Genomic DNA, 23,591 nt, shown 5'->3' with positions numbered 1-23,591 from the left:
AAAGGACAAAAGCATGTCATGAGAGCTGCACTGCGGTCAAAGTGTTATGTTTATAGGTTGCCAAGACACAGTTGTGTAGGTGCAGAGGATCCCTGGTGATCTACCTCAACAGCAGATCCTCATGAGTGTTAGAGAATGTGTTTCACCTGAGAGCAGACCAACACACCCAGCGCACATAGTTTATCAGACACCCTATAGGATAAGAGATCCACCTCAGCGCACAGAAGTTGAGGGGGGGTTTTTGTGGCTTATCTGTTGCCGTGTCATGCTGGTTTCAGATCAGAGGTCTTTGTTGTGGGAGAAGCTATCACTATCTTGAGATGGCATTTTCTTAGACCAAGCAGAGATGAAGGCCAAGGCTTTGTCAGTGAAAGAGTGCACCTGGATGTCAGAGGAGTGCCACCTAGTGGACGAGCTGCATGGGGACTCCCAGACGGACGGTTTGTGTCTGCCCAACATCTTCAGGTCCAAAAAAGTGAAGCCATTCACCCGGATTCAGACTGGTCCCACCTACCAGGTTTACTACACAGCCAGAGAGCTCCTGCTGGAAGTGCTGGACAGAGGAGCCGTCCGGGAGCTGGTCAGGAGAGCTGCTGGTGTGAAGACAAGAGCTAAGCATCAGAGCAAGGAGCAGAGCACAGATCTCTCTGAGGAGGAGTATGCCGAGGCGTTAACATGGTTCTCTATTGTTCTACAGAGCGGTCTGTCTGTGGGCGAGAACTGCAGCTTTGGCTCTGAGTTGACCCTGAAGCTGGAGGGATGGCAGGGTGTCCTGAAAAGAAACAGCTTCCAGACCAGCCTCCTGTCTCTGACCAGGCTGGAGGATGCAGAAAAGTTGGAGACCATCTCTGCTTTCTGTGGCTACTTGACCAGGCGCTACCAGACCTTATACACACCTGGTCAGAACTTGGCTGTGAAGAAATACAGACTTTCCTACCAACAGACTCCTTGCTCTCTCTATCTTGCCGTTCTCTGTGACATGAGCTCAGGCTTCATCTGTAACATGTACCTGTACTGTCCAGAGCAGCTCCTGAGGCGCAGTAGGAAACCTGTTGTTGAGCAGGTAGTGGACCACCTGCTGACACCTTTCTGCAGCCACAGGCACCTGATTCAGCTGGACAGTTCTGCTTGGATGGAGGGAAAACTCACAGACATCTTCTCTAACGTAGGGGTCAATATTCATTTTGTTCCATCTGTTAAAGAGACAGTCACAGAGTCAACATCTTCTTCATCTCCACCAGTCAAGTCAAAGCACCAACGGACATCTGAAGACTCACTGTCCCAACTTGTAGCTCATCTGCAGGGCTGGACTGGACCTGCTCTGTTCCTTCTGTCAGACCTAAAAGGATCAGCAGTAGACATGTTTCTCCCTGGTCTCTGGGTGACGCTACACGCGATCTGCATCAACACATTTGTGCTGCACACTCTGCAGAGCTCAGGTAGGCAGGTCCACCTGACGGAGTTTACCAGAACTCTGGCCTCTCAGCTGGCCGTGGACAACAGTGTGACTGTGCCCGTCCTGCCCCGGCTAAACAGCAGCTCATACCCAGAGACAAGTGTAACAAACCTTCCTAAGCAAAGGTTAGTCTGACTGTTTGTTACAGTGTTTCAGTTCAAACTAATAGTACCCTTCACAAAAACAATGCAAACAAAAGAGTTATACTTAGTTTTTCAATTCTTGAAAGTGTTTGAACTAAAATACTTTATAATCAAAGCTGTGTGTGGAGAGCAGTGAGGACTGTCATTAATCAAGTACAACAAACAATTAGATGTGGAATTATTGTACATGATCTAAGGATTGCACATATTTTCGGTGATGTCATTAAGGGACAGTTGTGCACTACATATTTATGCTCTATGAATTAAATAGCATGATTAATTAATTAATATACACTTCTTTAATAATGTTTTAATGGTATGGTTAATTGTGTGCATAGTACAAAAGGAGAGTAAAAAGATATTTATTATTTTCAATATTAGGGCTGTGGCTAAGAATTGTTTATTTTAATTATCCAATTATCTGTTGATTATGTTTTTGATGAATTAATTGTTTAGTCTATAAAATTTCAGAAAATAGTGAAAAAGCCTAATTAAAAAAGGGACAATTTCCCATTGCCTAGTTTCAGCCAAAGTATAACAGCTGCAGATATTTAATTTACAATGTTATAAAGCAGAAAAAATAGCAACTTAACTTTTTTGCTTGAATTTTCTATCAACCAACTATCTATTAGCTGACACACATATTTAACTTTTTGATATTGATAATGTATTAGGTTAAAATACATTGTGCAACATTGCAGAGGAAAAAGTAGTTGTTTTTCCTGTGGTGTCGTTGCTATTGCAGGAAAGATAGCAGTGGTCCGGTGATGGAGAATGAGAAACAAGGCTGCAGCTCTGCAATGAGTCTGCAGGTGTGGAACACTCCAGGCGTGTGCGGTTTGGACAACTCTGGAAACTCGTGCTACTTAAATGCTGTGTTTCAGTGTCTGTGTTCCACCGTGCCCCTAGTGGAGAACCTCCTCAATCAGGACACTCGCACAGAGCTGGCACGGTGAGACCACTGTCTCTGTGTTTCTCTGACTGGCTGTTTTTCAGTCATTTTTCCCAGTGGTCTAACCTCTGTTCATGCAGGTCTAAGTGCCGGGTGGCCTTGGTGTTTGTCCGCCTGCTGGAGGAGATGTGGCTGGGAAAAAGCTCCAGCTGTGCCCCTGTGGAGGCCAGGACTGTGCTGTGCTCCATCTTCCCCCAGTTCAACAACCACTCCCAGCAGGACGCCCAAGAACTGCTGCTCTTCCTCCTCAATGCACTCCATGATGACCTTAAAAAGGTGTGGTAACCATTACCACTCAAGCTGTGCCTCTCTGTGGCAAATCACTTAAGCTAAAAAATTCAGAGTGAATCTGTTTGTTTATGTTAACAAGGTTGGGAGGCATCAGATGCGCTCCTCAATAAAACAGCCGAGAAAAGACCAGAACAGAAACTGTGCCATGGCGGTGACAGAGTCCACCATCGTCTCAAATCTGTTTGAGGGCCAGCTGGGCTACATGACCCTCTGCATGCACTGCGATCACCAGGCACACAGCGCACAGACCTTCACTGTGCTGTCCTTACCAATTCCTACAGACACCATCAAGTGCTCCATTCAGGTATATTTTAACATATGCATATCATATTCTAGACATTGCGGTTATTGTTTTGCATTTTCTCACCCTCACTGTGTCTCTATCTTGTACAGGACTGCTTGTCTCTGTTCTTTGAGCAGACTATGCTGACTGGAGGAGAGCAGATGCTGTGTTCAGCGTGTGGGCTGAGGAGAGAAACAGCCGTCATAACTACTTTGGACAAACCCCCTGAAATACTAATGCTGCACCTGAAACGGTGGGTAGAAATGTAACTGCACCGGTTAGGTATAACTTCATAGTGAGGGTGAATGTTTAATTGAAGAGGTCATTATGATCCAGTGCTTGAGATAGTTACTTTAAATTTTGATCATGATACAATTCATGGCTGTCGACTCACAGTTAAGTCATATGTTAATTAGACAACAGAGTCTCATAAATAAACAGTACGTCGATTTTTGCAAGTATGAGAGACCTTTTGCTCCAATCATCAGTATACTTCAACATGCCTCAGATAGTCTGCATTTGGTCTTCATTTATGCTTTCATAAATAACTTTACGAGTCTGAGATACCCTCATGACAACATTAAGCAGCAGTTCTGTGGGCAGAAACCATCTTGTTAATGAGAGAGACGAATGGCCAAACATGTGAAAGCTCAGAAAAAGAAGATGAATGGTAAATAATAAATATAATTATGGATGATTGACTATAAATCGTCCATATATTCACATAATAATTCAATATTCTACATGCACCAACATTAGTTGTGTATTCCATTATGAGGAAGTCTAAATACTGCAGATACCCTGGAGAGTCTGGAGAGTGAATGTTGATGGTATTAGTTAGATTCAAGAGGCTGTAAACCAGTAATATCCTCTTAAATCAATGCCATCTTTATATCCTCTGCAGGTTTGGTTGTAAGGGGAAAAACCAGGTGAAACTGAGGACAAACGTTGTGTTCTCCATGAAGCTTGATCTCAGCCCGTTTCTATCCAGCTCAGCACAGAACACCTCATGTTCCTCGTACCGTCTGTACGCTGTTGTGGTGAGTGAACACACACAGACAAATAGATTAGAAGCCCTCCTTGCTAAGATCATTTTAATATCTTTTGGCTGCGAGTTTCAAAGCAGCAAACGCAGTCCTGGCTGATGATTTAGATCCGGACGGTGTGGTTAAAGATCCCCTCCAGACAGGTTTTAGAACATATAAAAGACTTCTACTTGGAATAATAAATTGTGTCCAACATGTTTTTCCACAAGAAATGTTCAGCTACCTTATTAAAAATCTGTTCGTCCTCCTTCTCTCTTCTCCAAACATCAAACTAAAGGGACAATAAAAACAGTGGAGTGAGTGGAGCGTTTGTTCATTGTTTTACACTGGGCAGTTGTAACATGGATAGATGGAATTGTTAATTAGACATTTTACATAAAATCTGTCATCTATTGGTTATAAGTGTCAATTAATTGTTCAGGGTTTTGATTTTTTTACATCATGTGACAGTTTTTCTTTGATTTTTGTATTTTGTGTATGACATCATACATATTTTAGTATGGCAATCAAGTGCTGCAGCTACATTATATCCTCTTTACAATGCATTTTGCAGTAAATGAAAACTGCAAAAACTGTTTCAAATGTGCTTTTAAACAAAAGATCATGTCAAGACTGTATTTTATTCTAAAATGGCTACATATAAAAGAGCAGGAACACCTTTTAGTGCTTAAGTTTGAATAAAATATGTCAGAATTTAAAAGATATTTGCATTAAATGAGCATTTTTCTTACTATTTCTGTCCTCTATATTTGCTGGGGGCTGTCCATATAAAGTAACTCTTCCCTCTCTAGAACCATACAGGTCATCTGAACATGGGTCACTACACAGCTCTGTGCCGCAACGCCCTGTTGCGCACCTGGCACTGTTTTGACGACTCAGCGGTCAGAGAGGTACAGGACAGCCTTGTGCAATCTGCAAATGCCTACATGCTGCTCTACAGCCGCAAACCCTTCCAAAAGCCAAAGATCCATGGACTCTGAGCTCTCTAACCACAAGGCTTAATCCATGACGGGACTGGCTTTCTGCCCATTTCCCCTGAGTTTGAATCTGCTCCTCAGCACAGGCAACATCTCTGATGTTTGTTTTCTTGGTGGCTTTATAATTATGTTCTTAAATAAATGAAATGAACTAGCAATGCCTTGTGTGTTATCATTACAGCCAAATGTTTGCACCACTGAATATGTTATGCTAAAAATACCATAAAACAATCATCCACACACAAACGCTAATTTGAAGCAGTTTTAATAAATAGTCATGAGTTGATAAGGTTAATATATTTGTTATATCTGAAACAATTTTTAGAGCGTTAAGAAATAAAATCAACATGTACAAGAAAATAAAAGTTCCTAATCTCATGCTGGGCAAGAAAACTGTACTCAGGAAGTAGAGTCAAATCCTGCCACCTCAGATCTCTGGTCCGTTCAGGAAAAATGTGAGTATACTTTGTGCTTGCTCTCGTTGGTCAGTCGGTCAGTCAGGCAGGCAGTAAGTGTTGACACTAACACACTTGTGAAAGAGAATAAGGTCAATTTCTCACATATTCATATCATCCTGGGTCAGTACTGAACACAGAAGTAAAATTAATCAGATAAATCTAAATTTCAGCCTCCTTGAGACCTACTTTTTCAAAAAAAAAACCAACATCGTTGTTAAAAGCCAAGAAAAGATGCCAGTTATTTGTCCTCTAAATAGTTTTTTTTTTGTTTGCACTGGAGATATAAAGTCAATAATTAAGTGTGTTTTAACAGAGAATAAATCTTACAACCTACTTTATAGAAGCAGGTAGCATCCGCACTGGCTGGACCGAGAAAGACGAACAAGATCTCAGCATCGATATCGTTTTTAAAGCATTCTGAGTCGAGTATTAATGTATGCAGTTAAATGATGCGTTCTACATTACAAAAAAAAAAACTTAAACTGATTGCATATTGTGTAAGTGCAAGAATGTGGCTAATATGAACAAGCAACAATCAGTTCCCACTTCCCTTTAGGAAATACGCAAAATTCAACGCTCACAGCCTTTTCCATGTGATTAAAGATCATATTAAACATTAGAAGGCTATAGAATTTAACCCTTAAAACACATGGTTTGTCTTCATGAATGTGGTGATACTATAATGGCTGCTACTTTCAAGGAAAAAAAAAAAAAAAATTTGGTCACTTAACAGATAAACACTTTGCCCTTGAATATTTACATTTTGAATGTGCAACATCAGCATCTGTAAGTATGTACATGCCGTCTAACTGTTAACCCCGGTGTATACACAGTACGAGAAAGCTGAGGATCACTTCTGCTATACGGCCATCCACGCTGAGCACAACAGAAATGAGGGTGAAGAGCATCTGAACCAGCTGTCAGCCCTACAACACAGCCATCGAAGGTAGTGTCAGAGTGAAAGGAGCATCTGTTTAGTCTCTAGATGATCAGTAATATGAACAGACGGCATGTTTTAACAGCTATAGGGTCCTCTAGTAGCTGAAGCATTGCACAGTGTGCCTGCACCTCTCCTCTCTCCCATCTAGGACAGACAGGATTTTCACAGCCACCTGCTCGAGTGCGTTCCTCGCGTGCACCCTCTAGTCAACCCGCAACTCCGTGCACCAGGTCCTCAGAGCTGTGATCTTAAAAAGAAAAAAAAAAAAAAAACAACCTCTAGGCTTGAGCGTCACTGCTCTGTTGTAGTGTTTTCTCTCTCTTTTGTGTCCTGCAGCTCCGTCACAGGGAGGAGTAAAACAAGATGTAGGCCGCGGAGGACTTGACGGAAGAGGTGGAGATTTCGGACACCTCGTGGTCATCGAACTTGTACCAGCGCTGTTTGATGCTGTTCTTACAGTAGGCTGTGTAATGGCCGCCATCTAAGCCCCCATAGTGGTTCTGGCAGAGGAGAAGACGACAGTTAAAGCCATCTCAACGGCTATATAATCATATCATAATCATTTAATGGGTTACTTATTGAATCATCAGGGCTGCAGTTCTGATCTGCGCACTCATCAAGCTGTCTGCAAACTTATTCTCATCTATGAAAACAGGTTATTTTCTTTTTTGTACCCTTGCTTTTGCCTTTTCATCTTGCTTTGAAGTGGCTAAAAACATTAACCAAGAGGAGGATTCATCTACACTGTGTTTAGTACAAGAAATAATTTGATATTGGCTTATTTGAGTGGCAAGAAAAAAGTTTTACATCCCTTTATCATCTTTTTATGGACTTTCCCAACCAAATGATTGGCAGCATTAAAGAATATGTACAATATATTACTACACAGTGATGGTAATAATACTACATTGCTGTGTGCTGTGTATTTTTTGCATCTCTTATCCTCCTTTCTTGTTTGTTTTCATGAGTAAATTTTCGTTTGTTTAAAAAACAATTGTTTCATGGATAATTTACTGTAAAAGCAAAGTGCTGGCAGATGTTAACATTGCTTACAATTCTATCTACAATTCATTTACTACAGAGTTCACTTCACTTCTACTTACAGAAACTCCATAAAGGTTGTATCTCTTCAGGTTCTGCTTGGGTCCGATGACATACTGGGCCAGATCCAGACTGTCTAGAGGGAAGTCCACATACGTCTGCAGCTTCTGCTTCCATCGGCCCTCATAGGAGAATCTGCAGGAAACGATGTGAGAATAATATTGTCAACCTATTAACACTGAAAGAAATTCTCCCCCCAAAAAACATATAACAGATTAGGATTTATTCCAAATTCTTATAATTCAAAGTTTCTTCATCTTTTCCAAACAGTGGAAATGAGTATTATAAAAAGCAAGCAAAATATCTCTACTGAAAAAGACTGAAGTAGGCAGCATTTGTTCTTAGTCTACATGATTAAATATACACAGGTATAAGCATCACTACAGACCGTTTCAGATGCACAAGGACAATGGGAGGGACCTTCCAGATCTCCAGTTTCTTGGTGGAATCTCTGTGAGCTTTGCAGTGTCTGCAGAACACCTTGTTGTTGTCCGTCAGCTTCTCCTCCTTGGAGAACAGCCTCAGACAATCCTGTGATACAGAACAAAACATTCATTTCAGTCGAGTACAGTGACACCTCAGTCTGTCTGACAAGCTTAAAGCGTAACATAAACTCCGGACACACGCTTTGATTCATTTGACTGACCTGCAGGGAGCACTTGCTGGTGGAGGCCAGAGGCAGTGACAGATACATGAAGGTCTCAAAGGTCCGGGACTTACGGTGGCAGGTCATACACTGCACGGTGGACTTGAACTGCCCCTGAAACAGCGCTACGATGATGGACTCGTTCAGCAGCTTGTGTTTGCTCCAAGCGACGTCTGCTGCCGTCTGATCGTCCAGATGGTCATTTTCCTCCTCCTTGTACCGCTTCCTGTTGTCCGCCTGACACCAGAGATGGAAAAACAACATGATCGCACACGGGAACAACTGCAGCTTAGGCAAAACATGATTTCATGACTCCACCAAAGCTGGTGACAGATACAGATTATTCCAGTCGTAGTTAAATATCTCACAAAATACTGCAATTACCATTGAGTATAACTGCTACAGGCTGAATTCCTCAGTGACAGACTTTATATTCATCACCTATTTCATCTCTTTCAGGTTCATTTGCATGCAGTTCAGCCATATCCAGTTCACTCTCGGAATGAAGGGCAGGGAGATATGAGAGGCAAGTTAACACTTAATGCTAATTACTATCTCATTAATTAGTCTGACTGAATTACCAATTAGCCTGGAGAGACAAAGTGGACTGGGACTGGGCCAGCCTGATGGCAGACAGGTCTGAACTTCACACAAAAGAGATGTGATGAGATGGAAGAGTGTGTCATGAGAAATGCATGTCCTCAGTTGTTAGATGGCACCATATTTTTTTACATTTGAGAGAGTAAACAGTTTGAAAAGTAAAAAGGGGTGGATGTACTACTTTCAGTCGACCCCCAGGTGGAGACATTCATCATGGTTTTATCTCCCAGCTGCAATCTTCAGTGACAGCTGAACAGTGGTCTTAGCTAAGAAAAATGTCTTTTTGATGTTTTAGCGTGATAAAAATGGAAAAAAGGTAAAATATCAAGCTATGAAATGGTCTGATTTTCTCCTTTTTTCCTGATTTCTCTAGTCCTTTCCTCCATTCAAATAAAAATGAAGCCAGTAAAGTCAGTCGATACAGGCAATGGAGGCATGTCTTGGGTCTACATGCAGAGGTTCTGATGAAGCATCAGACCAGACAGATGCAGACATACCACACTCACACTGCTGCAGGAGGACCAACGACACACAGCTATTTACTTACTCTCTAATATGCCATCAAAATGAAACCCAGTGAAAAAAAAACAGAAAGAAGGAAAATTATAAAAGACTAAGTTTTTATGATCAAAAGGCAAACGTGCAACAACATACAGGGGTAGCAGAAGGCCTTAGCAAGCCATGGTTGAAAGGAATAAATTAATTAATATTTATTCACTTAATATTTCAGTCAGCGTGAGCTTATGTGGATTAAACTTTTTAAAAATTAAAATAATTTATGCCATGCTGGTGCTAGCGTCCTAATTCTTTCTCTTGGCATCCAGTGTGAGTACTACCTTGTTGAGGTCCTCATGGAGCCCATCCATCAAGAACAGCAGCAGCTCCTGAGAGTCTTGCTGATCATAACCAGCAAACTGCTCATTGATCTTCCCTATGGTGATTTTGAAGTCCCGCGGACTGATGCACTTGTACAGACCGGCCCAAAGCGCCTTCATGATCACACCAAATTCTTCCGCCACTTCCCCTTTATGGCCGAGGATGTTGGACCTGTCAGAGGGTGAGAACGGGAGCAGAAATGTTAAATATCTTCCTCATCTCCACACATCTCTTGACAGTTGTTATCTGGGCCCTGACCTGTTGATGTCGTCCAGGTAATAATTGTTGTTGAAGTAATCAGCCATGGCAGGAGTGTTACACAGACACTGTAAGATGGAGTTCATGTAGCATGTGTTGCCGAGGTTACGGAGGCCAGTGAAGGATGCACCCAGGCCTCCGAATGTAGGATTCAGGTTGCGGATTTTAGCAGCCGAAGGTCGTGCAATCTCCACTTTAGAATAGACTTTAGTACTGGGAGGTCTGGAGACATAAAAGGTACAGAGAGAACACTGATTATAGATACCAGCAATTATAACCCTAAATATGACAATAGAGTTAACAGCCCTCTGATATAGTGTCACAAGTTACAAAGGTATTATGTGTTACAGGACTAATGTAAAATACAATATATGCTTTAGAAGGTATCAGAGTGTCATAAAACATCTCTGTGTGCCTTACTTGGTCTCTCTGTTGATGGTTGGTATGGTAGCAGCAGTGGTTGGGGCGGTGGCCTTCTTCTGGGCCTCCTCTCTCAGGTCCTGGCTGATATCAGGGGAGGAGTAGGAGCGTTTTAATTTGGACTGTTCCCGCTCTCGTTCGCGGTTGGGGTCTGGCTCGGCTGGTCGTGGCTGCTTCTGTTTGACTGTTGGCGGTGTGGAGGGTGGGGTCTGAGGAACAGTGACCTCAGGAGGGTACAGGTGGACGCGGTTGGTTGGGGAATGGTAGTATCTGTAGGTCCCTGTCACGGTGTCGAGGAACTAGCCGAAACGAGGGAGCAATAAAGCATTAGGCTACTAGTGACAGACATGAATCAGACACACAGAAATAATTATAATTTAAATGAACATTTCTCTTTTCTCAGTCTATTTTCAATGACTCCAACTAACTCAACTTTGTTACAATTTTAGAGCGGCTCATATTCAAACATGTCTGTTACCTTCATCCAACCGTCTGGCAGGCCTGGTACACTCCTACCCATCTCCTCACTTCTTGCTCTGGTCAGGGGCTCCCTCTGTGGAATAAACATGCACACTGCACTTAAAAGGTTTACAGCAAAAATAATTATAAGGGATGTTTTAAGGTAAGAGCAAAAGAAATAGAATAGCATAAAACGAGTACTTCTGAATCCCAATGTCATTGACATGTCTGGCCTTCATCAGCTCCCATAAAACTGTATGATTCATACACCACCACACAAGTGTCTCCAATGTTTCTGTATATTTTGCAAAGCATGGACCTCTGTTGCATATGTAGTTATTGCATTTATCTAATTACCATTTGTAATGTAATTCTGTGTAATTATCTTGTTTAGCAAAGTTGTGTGGAAGTACAGCTGCAGATAACCAGTCATTAACAGCAGTCTCTGGGTTAAAAGTGGGTTAAACACACATACTGATGACCTATGACAATATGCATGATCAGCTGTATGAAAGGGGTATATTAGATATTAGTTTTAGGTTAAAGATAATTGTCTTTTGGTCTGAAATTGGGAGCATAACCAAGATTAAAATCCTGCAATTGATCAGATCTGATCGCTGGGCTATATGTTGAGATTTTACGGAAATGTGCAATTGTGGTCTTGCTGGTTAGAATACCATTTGAAAAGGTGAGGTTTTCACAAGTTTCCTTTTATCCACAATTTGGGGACCCTAGACTTAAGTCCCTGCAATAACCGTTATTCCTTATTGTGTAATTTAGGACAGACGTCTCCAATAACATCATATGATTGTGTTGTAACTTGCATAAAGACAATTTTTAAACCTATTATTTTGATACACTTTCCTACCTATGCACACAGGGGTGAAATGAAACATCAACCTGTAGTAGTGATCACCATTGACAGATGACAGGACTCACTTTTATTTCACTGACAGTATGGTTGGGAGCAGGCGAGTCCAACGACATACTCTTTGAGGGTGTGTCAGAGCTCTGCTCTTTTCCCTTCCTCTCTTTCTCATCCCACACCCTGTTCTCTTTGTCCTCCTCTTCTTCTGCCTTCTGCCTCTCCAGCCTCTTTTTCTCCTGATGTCTTTTCTCCTCCTCTTCCTTCTTCCTCTTCTCACTTTCTTCCCTGTCCTTCAAATCCCTCTCCTTCTGTTCCCTCTCCCGCCTCTCCTCCTCTAGACGCCGCTCTTGGGTGCGTTTTTCCTGTTCTTGTCGTGCCTTCTCCATCACTGCCACCGCCTCGGAGTGTATCCGACTCTGTTCTTCTTTAGACAGAGAGGTGCTGGGGTTGAAGGATGGTTTGACGGAGCGGTTGGGGATAACTGGGCCGTTCTGGGTGCTGTCCTTGTCTGACCCGTTCTGGCTGGGTTTCGGCTCATCTGACACCCGCACAGAGGGTTTCTTGGTACGGTCAAACTGGAACAGGACAACAAGGGGGGAAAAGATGATAGTATAAGTGATGCTTAAAGACACTTTGAGGCCTTAATTTTTTGTATTCTCCTATTGTTTTAAAGTATAGTACCTGTGGGAAGGCCTTGGCTGTGGCAGCTGGCTGGCTAGATGTACCTGCCGCAGGTCCCCTTTTATTTAGGTCCTGCCCAGAATTTGTGGAGCCTGAGACAGAGGAATCGACAGTGTCCGGTAATCTGTCGGCAACCACAGACATTGTAGGTGTGGGGACTTCTGTTGGAGCAACTCCGTTCACCAACAGAGGAGCTGAGAGCTCCTGCGGCTCAGGTTTAACCTCAGGCTCTGGTGGAGGCGGGGTCGGAGGCTTTGGTTCCTCAAGAGATGGGTAACTGAAGTTTACTGTTGAAAACATTAGAGGAAAAAAAAAACAATCTAAGAGAGAATCACCTTCTTATACAGAAGAAACTAAAAAGCCCAGGTACACTAGATGAGTAACACAAGATTAACACACATTTTTAAAACTATATTCTTATTTATTTTTGATTATATCTCACTGTACTATGTAAGCCTTTACACTGCAAATACAGGAAATGAATGCTGACTCTGAGCTGGAACACAATGGTTATGATGTGCATTACATAGCCGACGTAAGAACATTTATTTTAAGACATCTTTTTGTGGAGAATATGACATCTGAGTAGGCAAAATTTAACCCACTTATTCATAAGTTTTTATAATTTCCTAAAATAAAATAACAGCAGCTGTATTAACACTTCCACTGGCTTTGCAGTTGCAAAAACTAACATCCCAGTGCTTGGTGAAGACAGAGTGCCAAAGCTGGAGGCGTATGCTGCACTGATTATACTCACACTGAGGGAGGGTGCTGGTAATGTTCTGTCTAGGGGGCCGAACTTTAGCGTTGGTTGTGTACATGGGGTAAAACAGTAGCCAGTTCTCGTAGCCCCCCTCCAGCACCATTGGCTCACTACGCAGGATGGTGATGCTGTCCCACTATGGAGTGTGAAAACACAATGACTCACGAGAAAAAAATCAGCTGTTATTTATACACATGCGGCAAGTGCGCAAATGGCAACACACACACACACACACACACACACACACACACAGTTACCTTATAGAGGGCATCTTTGAGGCTCTGCAAGGTGGTGCCCATTGTAAGGTCTGTAACAGAACTAAACCAGTCTAGCAGGACTATATAATCCACAAAGCCCCGCCGCCTCCACTGCTCTTTGGACACCTCTGGCAGCTTTGCCTCAATTTGATTCACAGTGATTCTGAAAAGTCATGACAATCCAGTTCAGGAGGGCTCGAAAAATATTCCCTGTTTGTGTTAATGACGCAAATGTAGGAAACAGAAAAACTAGTTAACAAAAGGAGAGGAGGACACAACTACTAATATTAGCACACTGCCAAAGCCAGGTAGGTAAATGATGATGAACAATATAACCAATTTCAGCCAACATTTCATCCATCTGTGAAGCCTTGTCCTCAAAACTGCTTTCTCTTCTTCCTTACCCTGGGCTGATGGCCTCCTCAGGCACGCTGATGCAGGTCTGAGCTGGGACATGAATGTGAGACTCCTCGAAGTCCCTGTGGCTTCGCGCATCCATTACAATCATTGTAATCGTCTGGTCCTTCATCATATGGAAAAGTTTCTCAGCTGTGATGCCACCGGGCGGTACCGCTGCTGTCAGATGAAGTCATTCAATCAGCACATTGAAAAAAAATGTATAAAATTGGGAATTACAACTAGCCGCTTCACACTTAATAGCAGAAAATTTCTGGGTTTCTTGATCGACAATATCTCAGGAAGAACTACACATTTTCTGCTTACCTTTTGAAGTATTTTTCAACTCATTCTGCTCTCCTTTTACCTGACAGACAGAAACAAAAATCGTATCAAAAATGTTGATTTGACTAGTTCTAATGAACTTAATTCCCTCTTACATTAAGTAACCTCAAATGATGAGACCATTACATTAATCAATGACATTTGTATATTTTCCTCAGATTCTACTTGCAAGTCTATTGGGTGAGGTATTCAGACATGAGATTTGGATCAGCTGACATCACTATTATTAAATGTAGAAACCAACCCCCATAGTTAAGCTGCTAGTGTTACTACGGGTGTTTTTCATTAAGCTAACATGGCTCCTCGCTTCCCTCACTCATGTCTCTTCCTCACGTCTCAGCTCCTCCCAGCAAGGATGCGAGATGGAGATGCGAAGGAAGAGACGCAAGGATTCATCAAAACAGGATGTCCTCACTGACTCCAACGTCATTTTGAGACTAGTGCTAATTTTGTCAGCTATTTTTTTTTATTTAGTCTTAGTCCTGTGTCAAATGTCCTAATTAGTTTTTATCATATTTAGTCAACCTCATCCTGCTTTTTTTAGTCAAGTTTAGTTGACTAAAAGTCTGAGCATTTTAGTCTTATCTTAGTCAAAGAAAACAAACTATTTTAGCATAGTTTAAGTCAATAAAGACCGTTGGCATTTTAGTCTTTTGTAGCCATCAGACTATATTGAACATTTCAGTCTATCTAGACTGGAAACCAATATTTTTACTTATTTCACTTCAGATTTTATATCATCATTATCTGATTAAAAACACAGATTGAATGATTAAGAATGTAGCTTTGCAGAAAGTGTCTGGTCTGATGGTATCAAGTTAAGGAATACATCCACACATGTTCTGATTTGCATATTTATTTTGAACCAACACGGCTCAATACTCTCTTTAAAACTATTAAACAATGAGAGCTGTACGGCCAATAAAACGTTTTGAAACCAATTTTTTGGTTGCCTAAAGTACATGACAAACTTATTTTTCTGTTCTGAACGACGGAAATAAAAGTAGTTAGTCTAATAAAATTGAAAAGAGTACTGTACACACACCAAAGGTCATTGACGAACGTATTTAGTCGTTTTCATCAACGAGCAACGAGCAAGTGGCACTGGCAAGAACAAAGTGGTGAATCAGATAAATTCAACGTTATTCTCTGATTGTTTCACAGCGGTTACTTTCTAAAGAACAAATAATCACACCCACACCTCCGCACAACCCTGCGGGAAGGTGCCATATTGCCGGATTTTGTGTGAATGCAGCTTCATCCTGTCTGTTGTGTTCCTCTCTGCTCTGCATTAGTGTAGCTCAGACCCGCCCTCTGTCAAACAGACACACAGACCTGCAGCTCTTTATAGACGAAGAGACGGAGAGCAGAGCTGAGCAGAAGAGAGAGACGGAGACAGCGATGTAACCTGGTTGCTACGCTACGAGTCCTGACCTCACACCCTGTACGCTGTTCTTGACTGGGGACTACACACCCACTGCATAAAGGTTGACACCCAGAAACATCTTGAACACAGCAAAATAATATAAAAAATACAGGCAGAGGCAGAGTCTCTGCAGAATCATAAGTGATGATTGAGAGGAATTATTTTTGTATGAGTCTATACATTGTTTTTTTTGTTTTGTTTTGTTTTTTTCAGGAAAGCCTGCATAGTATACATTTAAACTTAAAATTCATGTACACGTTAACCTATTACTTTATAATTTCTCCATACTGATAGCTAGAAGGAAAACACCTGATAACTGCTCCATTTTTTTTATTGTTTGATTATAGATCTATAGCAGTGTTGGGCTGTATTTTGTTACTGAAAAAACAAAACCAACGTAAAGGAGCAATAAAAACAGCTACATAGCCTACAGAAGAGGCTACATTTAAATAAAATATTGCTTATTTAGTTTGTGAAAGTCTGACGTCCTTTACAGGCTCAGGATGATATTATAGGAGACACGCAGCTGTACGACATCATATTTTCCTGAAGGAGGTGAGACGTACTTGAAATAGAAAATAAGAAAGGAGTGAAGAAAATAATAAAAAAGTTACAAGAGTGTTTTTTTATGATTGATTCATGATTCAGTAATATTTATTTTATGAATAAATATGAACACCTGCTGTTGGTGCCGTCATTCCTGTTCTACAGGTCGTTTTCCTGATCTGCTGCATTACAACAACAGCACGACTGTTTACTGTCAGATCAGTGTTATCAGCTGAGCAATCACACAGGATACACCTGTGGTTCCTCACTCTAAGCTCCTCCAGGAGCCTCCTCTCTCTAGCAGGGTTTTGTTTTGGTTTCTATTAGGTTTGCTTTTCACCTTACCTCTTGCATAAATTACAGTGTCTCATCCATGCTCTCACCACAATACTGATACTACTGATCTACATATCCCACAGTAAACTGTGTATAGTTTACCATTGCTTAACTAAATTTGTTTTACTTTAATCCATGATTACTTGTGTGGTCTCTCTTGTTTTGTCTGGACTTTGAGCTGATTCATGACAAAATACAGTAAACAAAAGTAAAGATTAAAGTAAGTCTCTTTGGGATTAAGTGTATGCCACGGTTTTTAAGTTTAACATACAAATAAAATGAGAGTATATTTATAATTTGACATCTCTACCTTTTTGCTGTCCTTCTTGTTTGCTGATGATACCTTGGGAGAGCCTCGACCACCATCTTTCTCAGTTATTTCCTCCCTCCTTTTCTTCTCCTCTTGTCTCTCCTTCTCCTCCAGCTTTTTTCGAACCTCGACTTCCTCATACCTGTTAAATTATATGATAAATATTAAAAGATTAGCTGAATAAAAAAGAAAAAAATTGATTACATACTCGTGTTCTAATGTCTTTTTTTTCTATACAGATTATGCATTAATAAATTGTGCAAAGAGTCTAACCTGAGTTTAAGGCTTTCGGAGAGCTTCTCTGCTTCTTCAATGGCTCTTTTAAAGCTAGTTGTCCCGAGCATGGTCATGTAATACTCCTGTGAACATTGGAAGAAATTTAATCAGAAATAACAGATATCAATTCTTGATGCATTTCCACTGGTAAACAAGTCTTTACATAAGAAACACTGCACCTTCTTTGGTAACAAACATACACACACAATACAACATTTAATGATAAACAAGTCACTATACCGGTTGCTGCCTGAAGTCTGGTCTTTTCTTGATGAGGTCATATACTGTTAAATACTTCATGTAAAGTACATAAGCTTTCTCCTCATCTCTGTCCAGACGGCACTCCTCTGCCGCCTTGAAGATTTTACAGGCACTCTGAACATAGCTGCAACACAGTAAATGAGAAAAAAAACTCAACTTAATTCTCTACCTTTAGTGATAGAAAAGAAAACCATTTTCATAGATCTTTTGGTGTCATATAACAAGTGCATGTTAAACTGGACTGTTACCATTCCTTGTGTTTATACTGGTCATTAGATGATCCCTTTATAATGCACTTACAATGTAAGTGATGGAGGCCAAAATCCATGAGCTAATATGAGGCTACAGCCATCAAAATTAGTCAAATCGAGTAGATGTCCCTCTTTTTGTTACTATATTTCCACCTCAGTTCAACAAGGAAACGCTGTCCAAGGAAACAAAAAGAGGTCATTTGATGCTAAAAAGACTGTAAAGGTGGCAGATATCCACTTGATATGACTAACTCTGGCTGCTGAAGACTCATATAAGCTCTAGATAAACTTTTTAATGCATTTTTGCACAAAATGACTGTGTGGACACACTGTGGATTTTGGCCCCCATCACTTACATTGAAAGCACATTTGAAGGGGATCTTAATAACCTGTATGAACAGGCGGAATGATTACAGCGAGGAAAACCTCTTTCAGTGTTCATATGTGCACCTCTGTTATTTTAAGACAGACTTGAAACATTGTGAATCCATCCTTCAAACATACTTTCTGGTGCTTATCTTGTCTGGCTTAATTTCAGCCTTCTTATTCAGGTCACCCAGAGATGTGGACAGATACAGCTCCTTCACCTCGGTGGAAACTGCAGGCATCTTCGCGGGTGTGTTAAATCACAGCTCACAGGCAGGCAACCATTCAGTGATGTACACAGTGTATGGACATCTCTGGAAAAATGTGACAGCAAAACAAAGTAAACACACGCTGCTTCCAAAACATCAAGCTATCGGTTGAAGAGTAACGCCAGCTAACTTACCATTTATTATTAGCTTTAACGCGTCGGCGAGGTGAAATAATCGAATTGAGTTTTTAAACTAAGTTAACCGTTAGCTGTCATTAAGCATTGAATATGGCCAGAATTAGGACATATCGATATATCTATGAGATATATATAATGACATATCGATAAGAAGTCACATCTTAGCTACCAGAGACTGTTGCTGCCGCAGGACATCAACAACACTGACGACAACAACATGAAATAGTTTCCTGGCTAACGTTAGCAGCGACTATATCTGCATTGACAGGATGCCTGCTGGTCAGTTAAAGGACAAATAAACCGAAGTTATTTAAAGCGAATCACAAACCAACCACCAGTTTAACATAAACATCACGTAGCTAATTAAACAATAACTTAGCTTCGTAACCGTTCCAGTTAGCCAGCTAGCTACTAGTTAGCAAGCTGCGCTGTGAGCTCACGCAGTTTGAGTATAGCTACTGTGAGCTATTTTAACTACAACACAGGTAGTCACGGCTATAACCGCAATCATCCATGTTCTGATATCTTCTAGTAATAATGCGCACTCATATTTACTGGCTGATAGTTTGATAAGCTCACGTCGATTTGAAGATTTACCTCTTTCTGGTTCGTTGCTTACACTTTAGCTACTTTTTTGACAGCTGATCCCTGATTCCTTGTTCCTCTTCTTCCTCTACTTCTTCTTCGTTGATGTTTTGCGGCAGCTGGCACCTTTAACGTCACATTACTACCACCTTCTGGAGTTCGCGTTCTTCTTCTTTGGTGTTTTTCAGCATTTGGCATCCTTTGAGTTGCATTACTGCCTCCTACTGGGTTTATCCGTGACTATAGTCTGATGTCTTTAGAGTCTTGTGATTAATCCAGTTTCTCTCGAGAAACCAAACACCAACTTCCTACCCCTCACAGAATCCACACATTCAGTCAAATTCTTCATCCACCCTCCCCAGCCTACGTAGACCTGTCATCATTCTTCTCTCTTCCTCATATTTCCCGCATTAAATCATGACATGCTCCATTGTCTCCCTACACTGTTTACAAAGGCCAGTTGGGTGTTTTCCATGGAGATCACTTTTTGCTTCACTGACCACTTTCTCTGTCCTGTTCAGGGGCCGAATTAGTGATTTGGGGGCCCCAGCTAAACTCTGTGTATGAGCCAAACTTTGGAATTAATTTGTTTTTGTTGTTCTTATTCATCTTTGTGTAGCGGTTAATAAGCTATGGTTAAAATATATGTTTTTTCTATGTTTGAATGTAAGAATTAAGCATTAAGTGAATAATTTCTTGCACCATGGCAAATAAGTGGCTGCCCCTTTAAGAGAGCATACCCTGTGCAACACCTGTAGGCAGTTAGTTTCATTTAAAGAGTTCATGCATGGTGTAACTGTGGAGGAACAGGTTCCTTACCATGCCCTATGGAATTTATTTCCTTATTGCAAACTTACCAGACATTACAGTAAAGGTGTGTATTGCTTCATCATACAAGCACTGGTGAGGATAATTTAAGACTACAGCAGGGCAGGTGTAAGCTACTTTGCCTCTTACACTGTCTTGCTTTATTTTCATCTTTTCTCTAACTAAATGTTGGTACTGGCAGTGGTAGAAGAAGTACTCAAAACTTCTTACCTGAGTAAAACTATTAAGACTGCACAGTAAGAATACTGTAAAAGTAAAAGTCCTGCATTCAAATTTTCACTTAAAAGTGAAGAGTGAAAGAGAGGTATTATTAGCACAATGTACCTGAATGTACCTCAACGCGTGATGTGAGTAAAATCTGAATCTGCAACGTAACCAGTAACATTTATCTGTCAGGTAAATGTAATAGTACAATATTTTCCTCTGAGGTAAACACAGAAGTATAGAGTTGCATTTTTTTTAAAGCTTTTTTGTGCTTTGGGGTCCTCTTGTAAGTTATTTCAGGGTTCCATGAGTTAGAATAGTAACATAATTCAATATTTTTCATATCTAAACATCATAGTAAATCTATAGCCATTTGCATCTGTTGCAGGACTCCTTGTTTGTCTTGTTGCTGAAGATGGTTATTTATGACTCTGGCTGTATGTTTGGTGTCATCAAGCTGCAGAATCAATCTGGGACCGATCAGATGCCTCCCTGATGGTATTTCATTATGGATAATAATCTATACATCTAAAGTGCCTAAAACAATTGCACTGCTGTATTTCCTGCATGCTATCATCACATCTTGTAGCTGTAGAATATTTCAGATTCTTGACATTGTTCATATAACAGTCACACATTGTTCACATTGTTATGTCTGTTATTCTAGTCATGAGTTTGCACTGCTGTTATGCTCTCTGGCATCACCGAATTGTCCAGTTGACTCCTATGTTTGTGTTTGTTTGTTTGTTTGTTTGTTGTCTTGGTTTAGCTATGTGTCTATATCAAATAACATATAATTTATCCCCTCAAGGGAATGTTATGTAATGCAGAACATTTATCTCCAGACATACTGGAAACAAATTTGTATCTTCCTGTGAATTTGTTCTCTGTACCATGTAGAAGTATATTGAGAGCTACTGGAGTCAAATTCTTTGCATGGTCCAACTAACGCCCAACCAGTACTGAAGCCCTTAGGCTAATACCAACATAGATATATGGGAGGGGTTTTGTTTTTTTTGTTTGTTTTTATCTAACAATATATTGGCCTTTTTTCTTTTTTCTTTTCTTTCTTTTTTTTTTTTTTTTTAAGAAAACACATATATTAACTTAACATTTTCAATGAGGATCCCTCAAATTTAGCTATTAAAGAATTGTGACCAAGATATGTGTGGGTCATTTTTGAAAGATAAACCTCATTAGTGCTCTCTGGTGGACAAACTATGTAATGATCACACTATTTCTATATTACCCCAAACATATTTATGGCATATCTCTACTGCAATTTCCTGTATACCCAATATGGTATATCTTTGATTATCTAAATTCAACAAGATATATTGACCTGGCTAATTTATTTGTCAGGCTCTAGTGTCAACTTCATCGGCCAATAAGGATGATTCTTGTTTTTAAGATAATATGAGGTATTCAGGTCTAGTCAATTTATTTATAGATCATATTTAAAAACAACAAAAATGCTTTACAGAGACTGATAAATACAATCAAATAAAAACACAGACATAGTTATGAAGATCAAAGGGGAAATTAATAAAAGCGTAGAATAAAATTAAGAAATGGGATTAAATCCTAAAAACATAACAGCATTGCACAGGCAACAAATAAATAATAGAGAGAAAAATATCAATAAAGTGTGACCATCATCATAAGTCTTCATGATGATTAGTAAAAGGCTAAAGAAAAGTCATGGGTCCTAAAGGTGGGTGTTAAAAATATCAGTTGAGGGGGCGGATCTAACAATGGGAGCCAACAGTGGAAAACACCCAATCACCTCTCAGTTTGAACTGGGAGTGTAGCATGACGGCAGTGATTGGTCAGCAGATCTGAGGGGTCTGGCAGTAGAACAGGGGATGAGGAGTTCAGAAAAATAAGCTGGTGTCAGTCCATGCTGTTCTTTAAATCACATAAAAGAATCCTAAAATGAATTCTGTATTTGACTGGTAACCAGTGAAGAGAGGCCAGTACAGAAGTGATGTGGTCTCTGTTTTTGGTGCCAGTGAGAAGTTGCACTGCTGCATTATGAGCCATCTGCAGGAGCGATAAAGCTGACTGACTACAGAGAATAGTCAACATGAGAAGTATGATGGTCTCCAAATCAGACAGAAATGATTTTAGTGTAAGTGATCTAAGGTAGAACGTAAATCATCCAAAATGAATCTTTTGAGGCTCTAACTTAATCCTCTCTGTTTCATCCCCTGCCTACAACCCTTCACCCTCTACATTACTAAGCTCAAGTTTCTTTGAGCAATACCAGCTGCATTGCTGTTGTTCTGTGGCTGGTGATGACCTTTGGTCTACTTGTAAAGTGAGCCAACAGAACAGCGAAACATATCAACCAAAGTGAAGATACCCATGTGTTATTTCTATGAGGGAAAGTTCAGATAAATTCATAATTGCATCTGTGAAGCAATGTGGTCTAAAAAAAAATCAGCATATGTTTACTAAAATGCCACTTTGCCAAGTGGCTTTGAATTGAACCTATACATCATACAGGTTTCACAGTCTGTCATATTTCAATTTTTGATTGTGGGGATTAAACATATCCAATCATTTTTTATGTTTAGAAGTAAGTATTTTGCTTTGTGCGACTCTTAAGTGCTGAAGAAAATTCAATTACATCTTAAATAATCGTGAGAGAGAGAAGTGGGAGGAATCAATTTAGTAGTGAGAACAGTTTTATTTGTACAGTGCTTTTAAAAACACAAGGTTAACAAAGACATTCATAGGGTTAAATTAAAATCCACAAGATAAACATTAAAAGTGACATAATTTTCTCAACCAATTACCAAGCGATGTTTCACTGAGAGTAATGTTGCTTTTGTGGAGACACAGTACAACCAGTCTGATCTGTGGGCCACTGAGAGGCTCCACTAAAGTAGTTAGGGATTAACGGCTTTGCTCAAGGGAACCTCGGTATTGGTCATGAGGGAAGGCAAGGCAAGCTCTCATTTTTGCCTCTTAGATTTATCTTACAAATCTGGGGATCACACCATGGACCTTACAGTCACAAGCCTGAAAAACAGTATAAAAGCAATAACAAATCATGTTGTAGTTCCTTTTTCCTTTTTTCACCTTCATTCACAGACAGGTCAGTCAAACTAAGTGGTCAAACCCTCTTTCTATGAAATGTCTCAGACTTTTGGTTTGAATGATCAAGCCTGAGGTTTTCTTTGTGATAGTAGGATGTCACGTTGAAATTTGACATTCAAGTTGAGCTTATTTGAATAAAAGCAGCAAAATAAGATACCGCACGGAGCACTTTGACTTTGATGTCACAAGGCAGCACTTGCACTTCAATTGCACAATTATGGTTAAACCTGCTTTCATCAGGCTCTGACCCACAGATGTAAAGGCACACACGGAGCACAATAGTCACACTGTGCTCTGCTCTGTATCACATAATACTTATTCCTGTGTATTGTGTGCCACACATATACACATATACACTTGCCATTACTCTAGTCATTGCCTTCTACCGGACTCTCTGCCTTCAGTGGGATCAAAAGTCTGTGGAGCATTTATTGCTTAGATTTGAAGAACTTGTGGGTTTAAGGTTGAATGTGAC

General features: G+C 40.4%; 2 protein-coding genes across 4 annotated transcripts; one reads left to right on the top strand and one right to left on the bottom strand.

The window, feature by feature from the left end:
* Positions 1–54: 54 nt before the first annotated feature.
* Positions 55–5,788, top strand: LOC122983659. The gene is made up of 7 exons (XM_044353630.1): positions 55–1,581; positions 2,345–2,551; positions 2,632–2,827; positions 2,922–3,146; positions 3,236–3,378; positions 4,030–4,165; positions 4,963–5,788. Exons 1-7 carry the CDS (start codon positions 347–349, stop codon positions 5,149–5,151), a joined length of 2,331 nt encoding a protein of 776 aa, XP_044209565.1. The 5' UTR covers positions 55–346; the 3' UTR covers positions 5,152–5,788.
* On the bottom strand, positions 5,397–19,123 carry usp8 (ubiquitin specific peptidase 8). Of its 3 annotated transcripts, none has more exons than XM_044353601.1 (19): positions 18,992–19,123; positions 18,127–18,302; positions 17,351–17,495; positions 17,108–17,193; positions 16,835–16,976; positions 14,199–14,238; positions 13,880–14,051; positions 13,476–13,638; positions 13,213–13,354; positions 12,456–12,742; positions 11,846–12,349; positions 10,926–11,000; positions 10,448–10,746; positions 10,028–10,249; positions 9,730–9,940; positions 8,294–8,530; positions 8,036–8,178; positions 7,650–7,782; positions 5,397–7,046 (listed from the first exon to the last, which is right to left on the bottom strand). In XM_044353601.1, the coding sequence occupies exons 2-19, from the start codon at positions 18,228–18,230 to the stop codon at positions 6,888–6,890; spliced, it is 3,264 nt and encodes a 1,087-aa protein (XP_044209536.1). In that variant the 5' UTR covers positions 18,231–18,302; positions 18,992–19,123; the 3' UTR covers positions 5,397–6,887. The 3 variants fall into 3 exon arrangements, with proteins under 3 accessions (XP_044209536.1, XP_044209553.1, XP_044209543.1); XM_044353618.1 differs by having other exon boundaries at positions 13,880–14,048; XM_044353608.1 differs by lacking the exon at positions 18,992–19,123 and adding an exon at positions 18,392–18,835.
* Positions 19,124–23,591: the final 4,468 nt, after the last annotated feature.

This window comes from Thunnus albacares, chromosome 1 (genome assembly GCF_914725855.1).
Source record: "Thunnus albacares chromosome 1, fThuAlb1.1, whole genome shotgun sequence".
Taxonomy (NCBI): Eukaryota; Metazoa; Chordata; class Actinopteri; order Scombriformes; family Scombridae; genus Thunnus; species Thunnus albacares.
The sequence above is the reverse complement of the archived record's forward strand: the minus strand, read 5'-3'. Positions and strand labels throughout refer to the sequence as shown.

What these genes read in the sequence shown, in the direction of transcription:
- usp8 (XM_044353601.1), bottom strand. Translation starts at nt 18,230, where the DNA reads ATGCCTGCAGTTTCCACCGAGGTGAAGGAGCTGTATCTGTCCACATCT. An exon ending in ACAAGAAGGACAGCAAAAAG is followed by an intron (nt 14,239 to 16,834) that starts GTAGAGATGTCA and finishes TCTGTCTGTCAG; the next exon opens with GTAAAAGGAGAGCAGAATGA. An exon ending in TGCCAGACGGTTGGATGAAG is followed by an intron (nt 10,747 to 10,925) that starts GTAACAGACATG and finishes CGTTTCGGCTAG; the next exon opens with TTCCTCGACACCGTGACAGG.
- LOC122983659 (XM_044353630.1), top strand. Translation starts at nt 347, where the DNA reads ATGAAGGCCAAGGCTTTGTCAGTGAAAGAGTGCACCTGGATGTCAGAG. An exon ending in ACTCGCACAGAGCTGGCACG is followed by an intron (nt 2,552 to 2,631) that starts GTGAGACCACTG and finishes CTGTTCATGCAG; the next exon opens with GTCTAAGTGCCGGGTGGCCT. An exon ending in CTAATGCTGCACCTGAAACG is followed by an intron (nt 3,379 to 4,029) that starts GTGGGTAGAAAT and finishes TATCCTCTGCAG; the next exon opens with GTTTGGTTGTAAGGGGAAAA.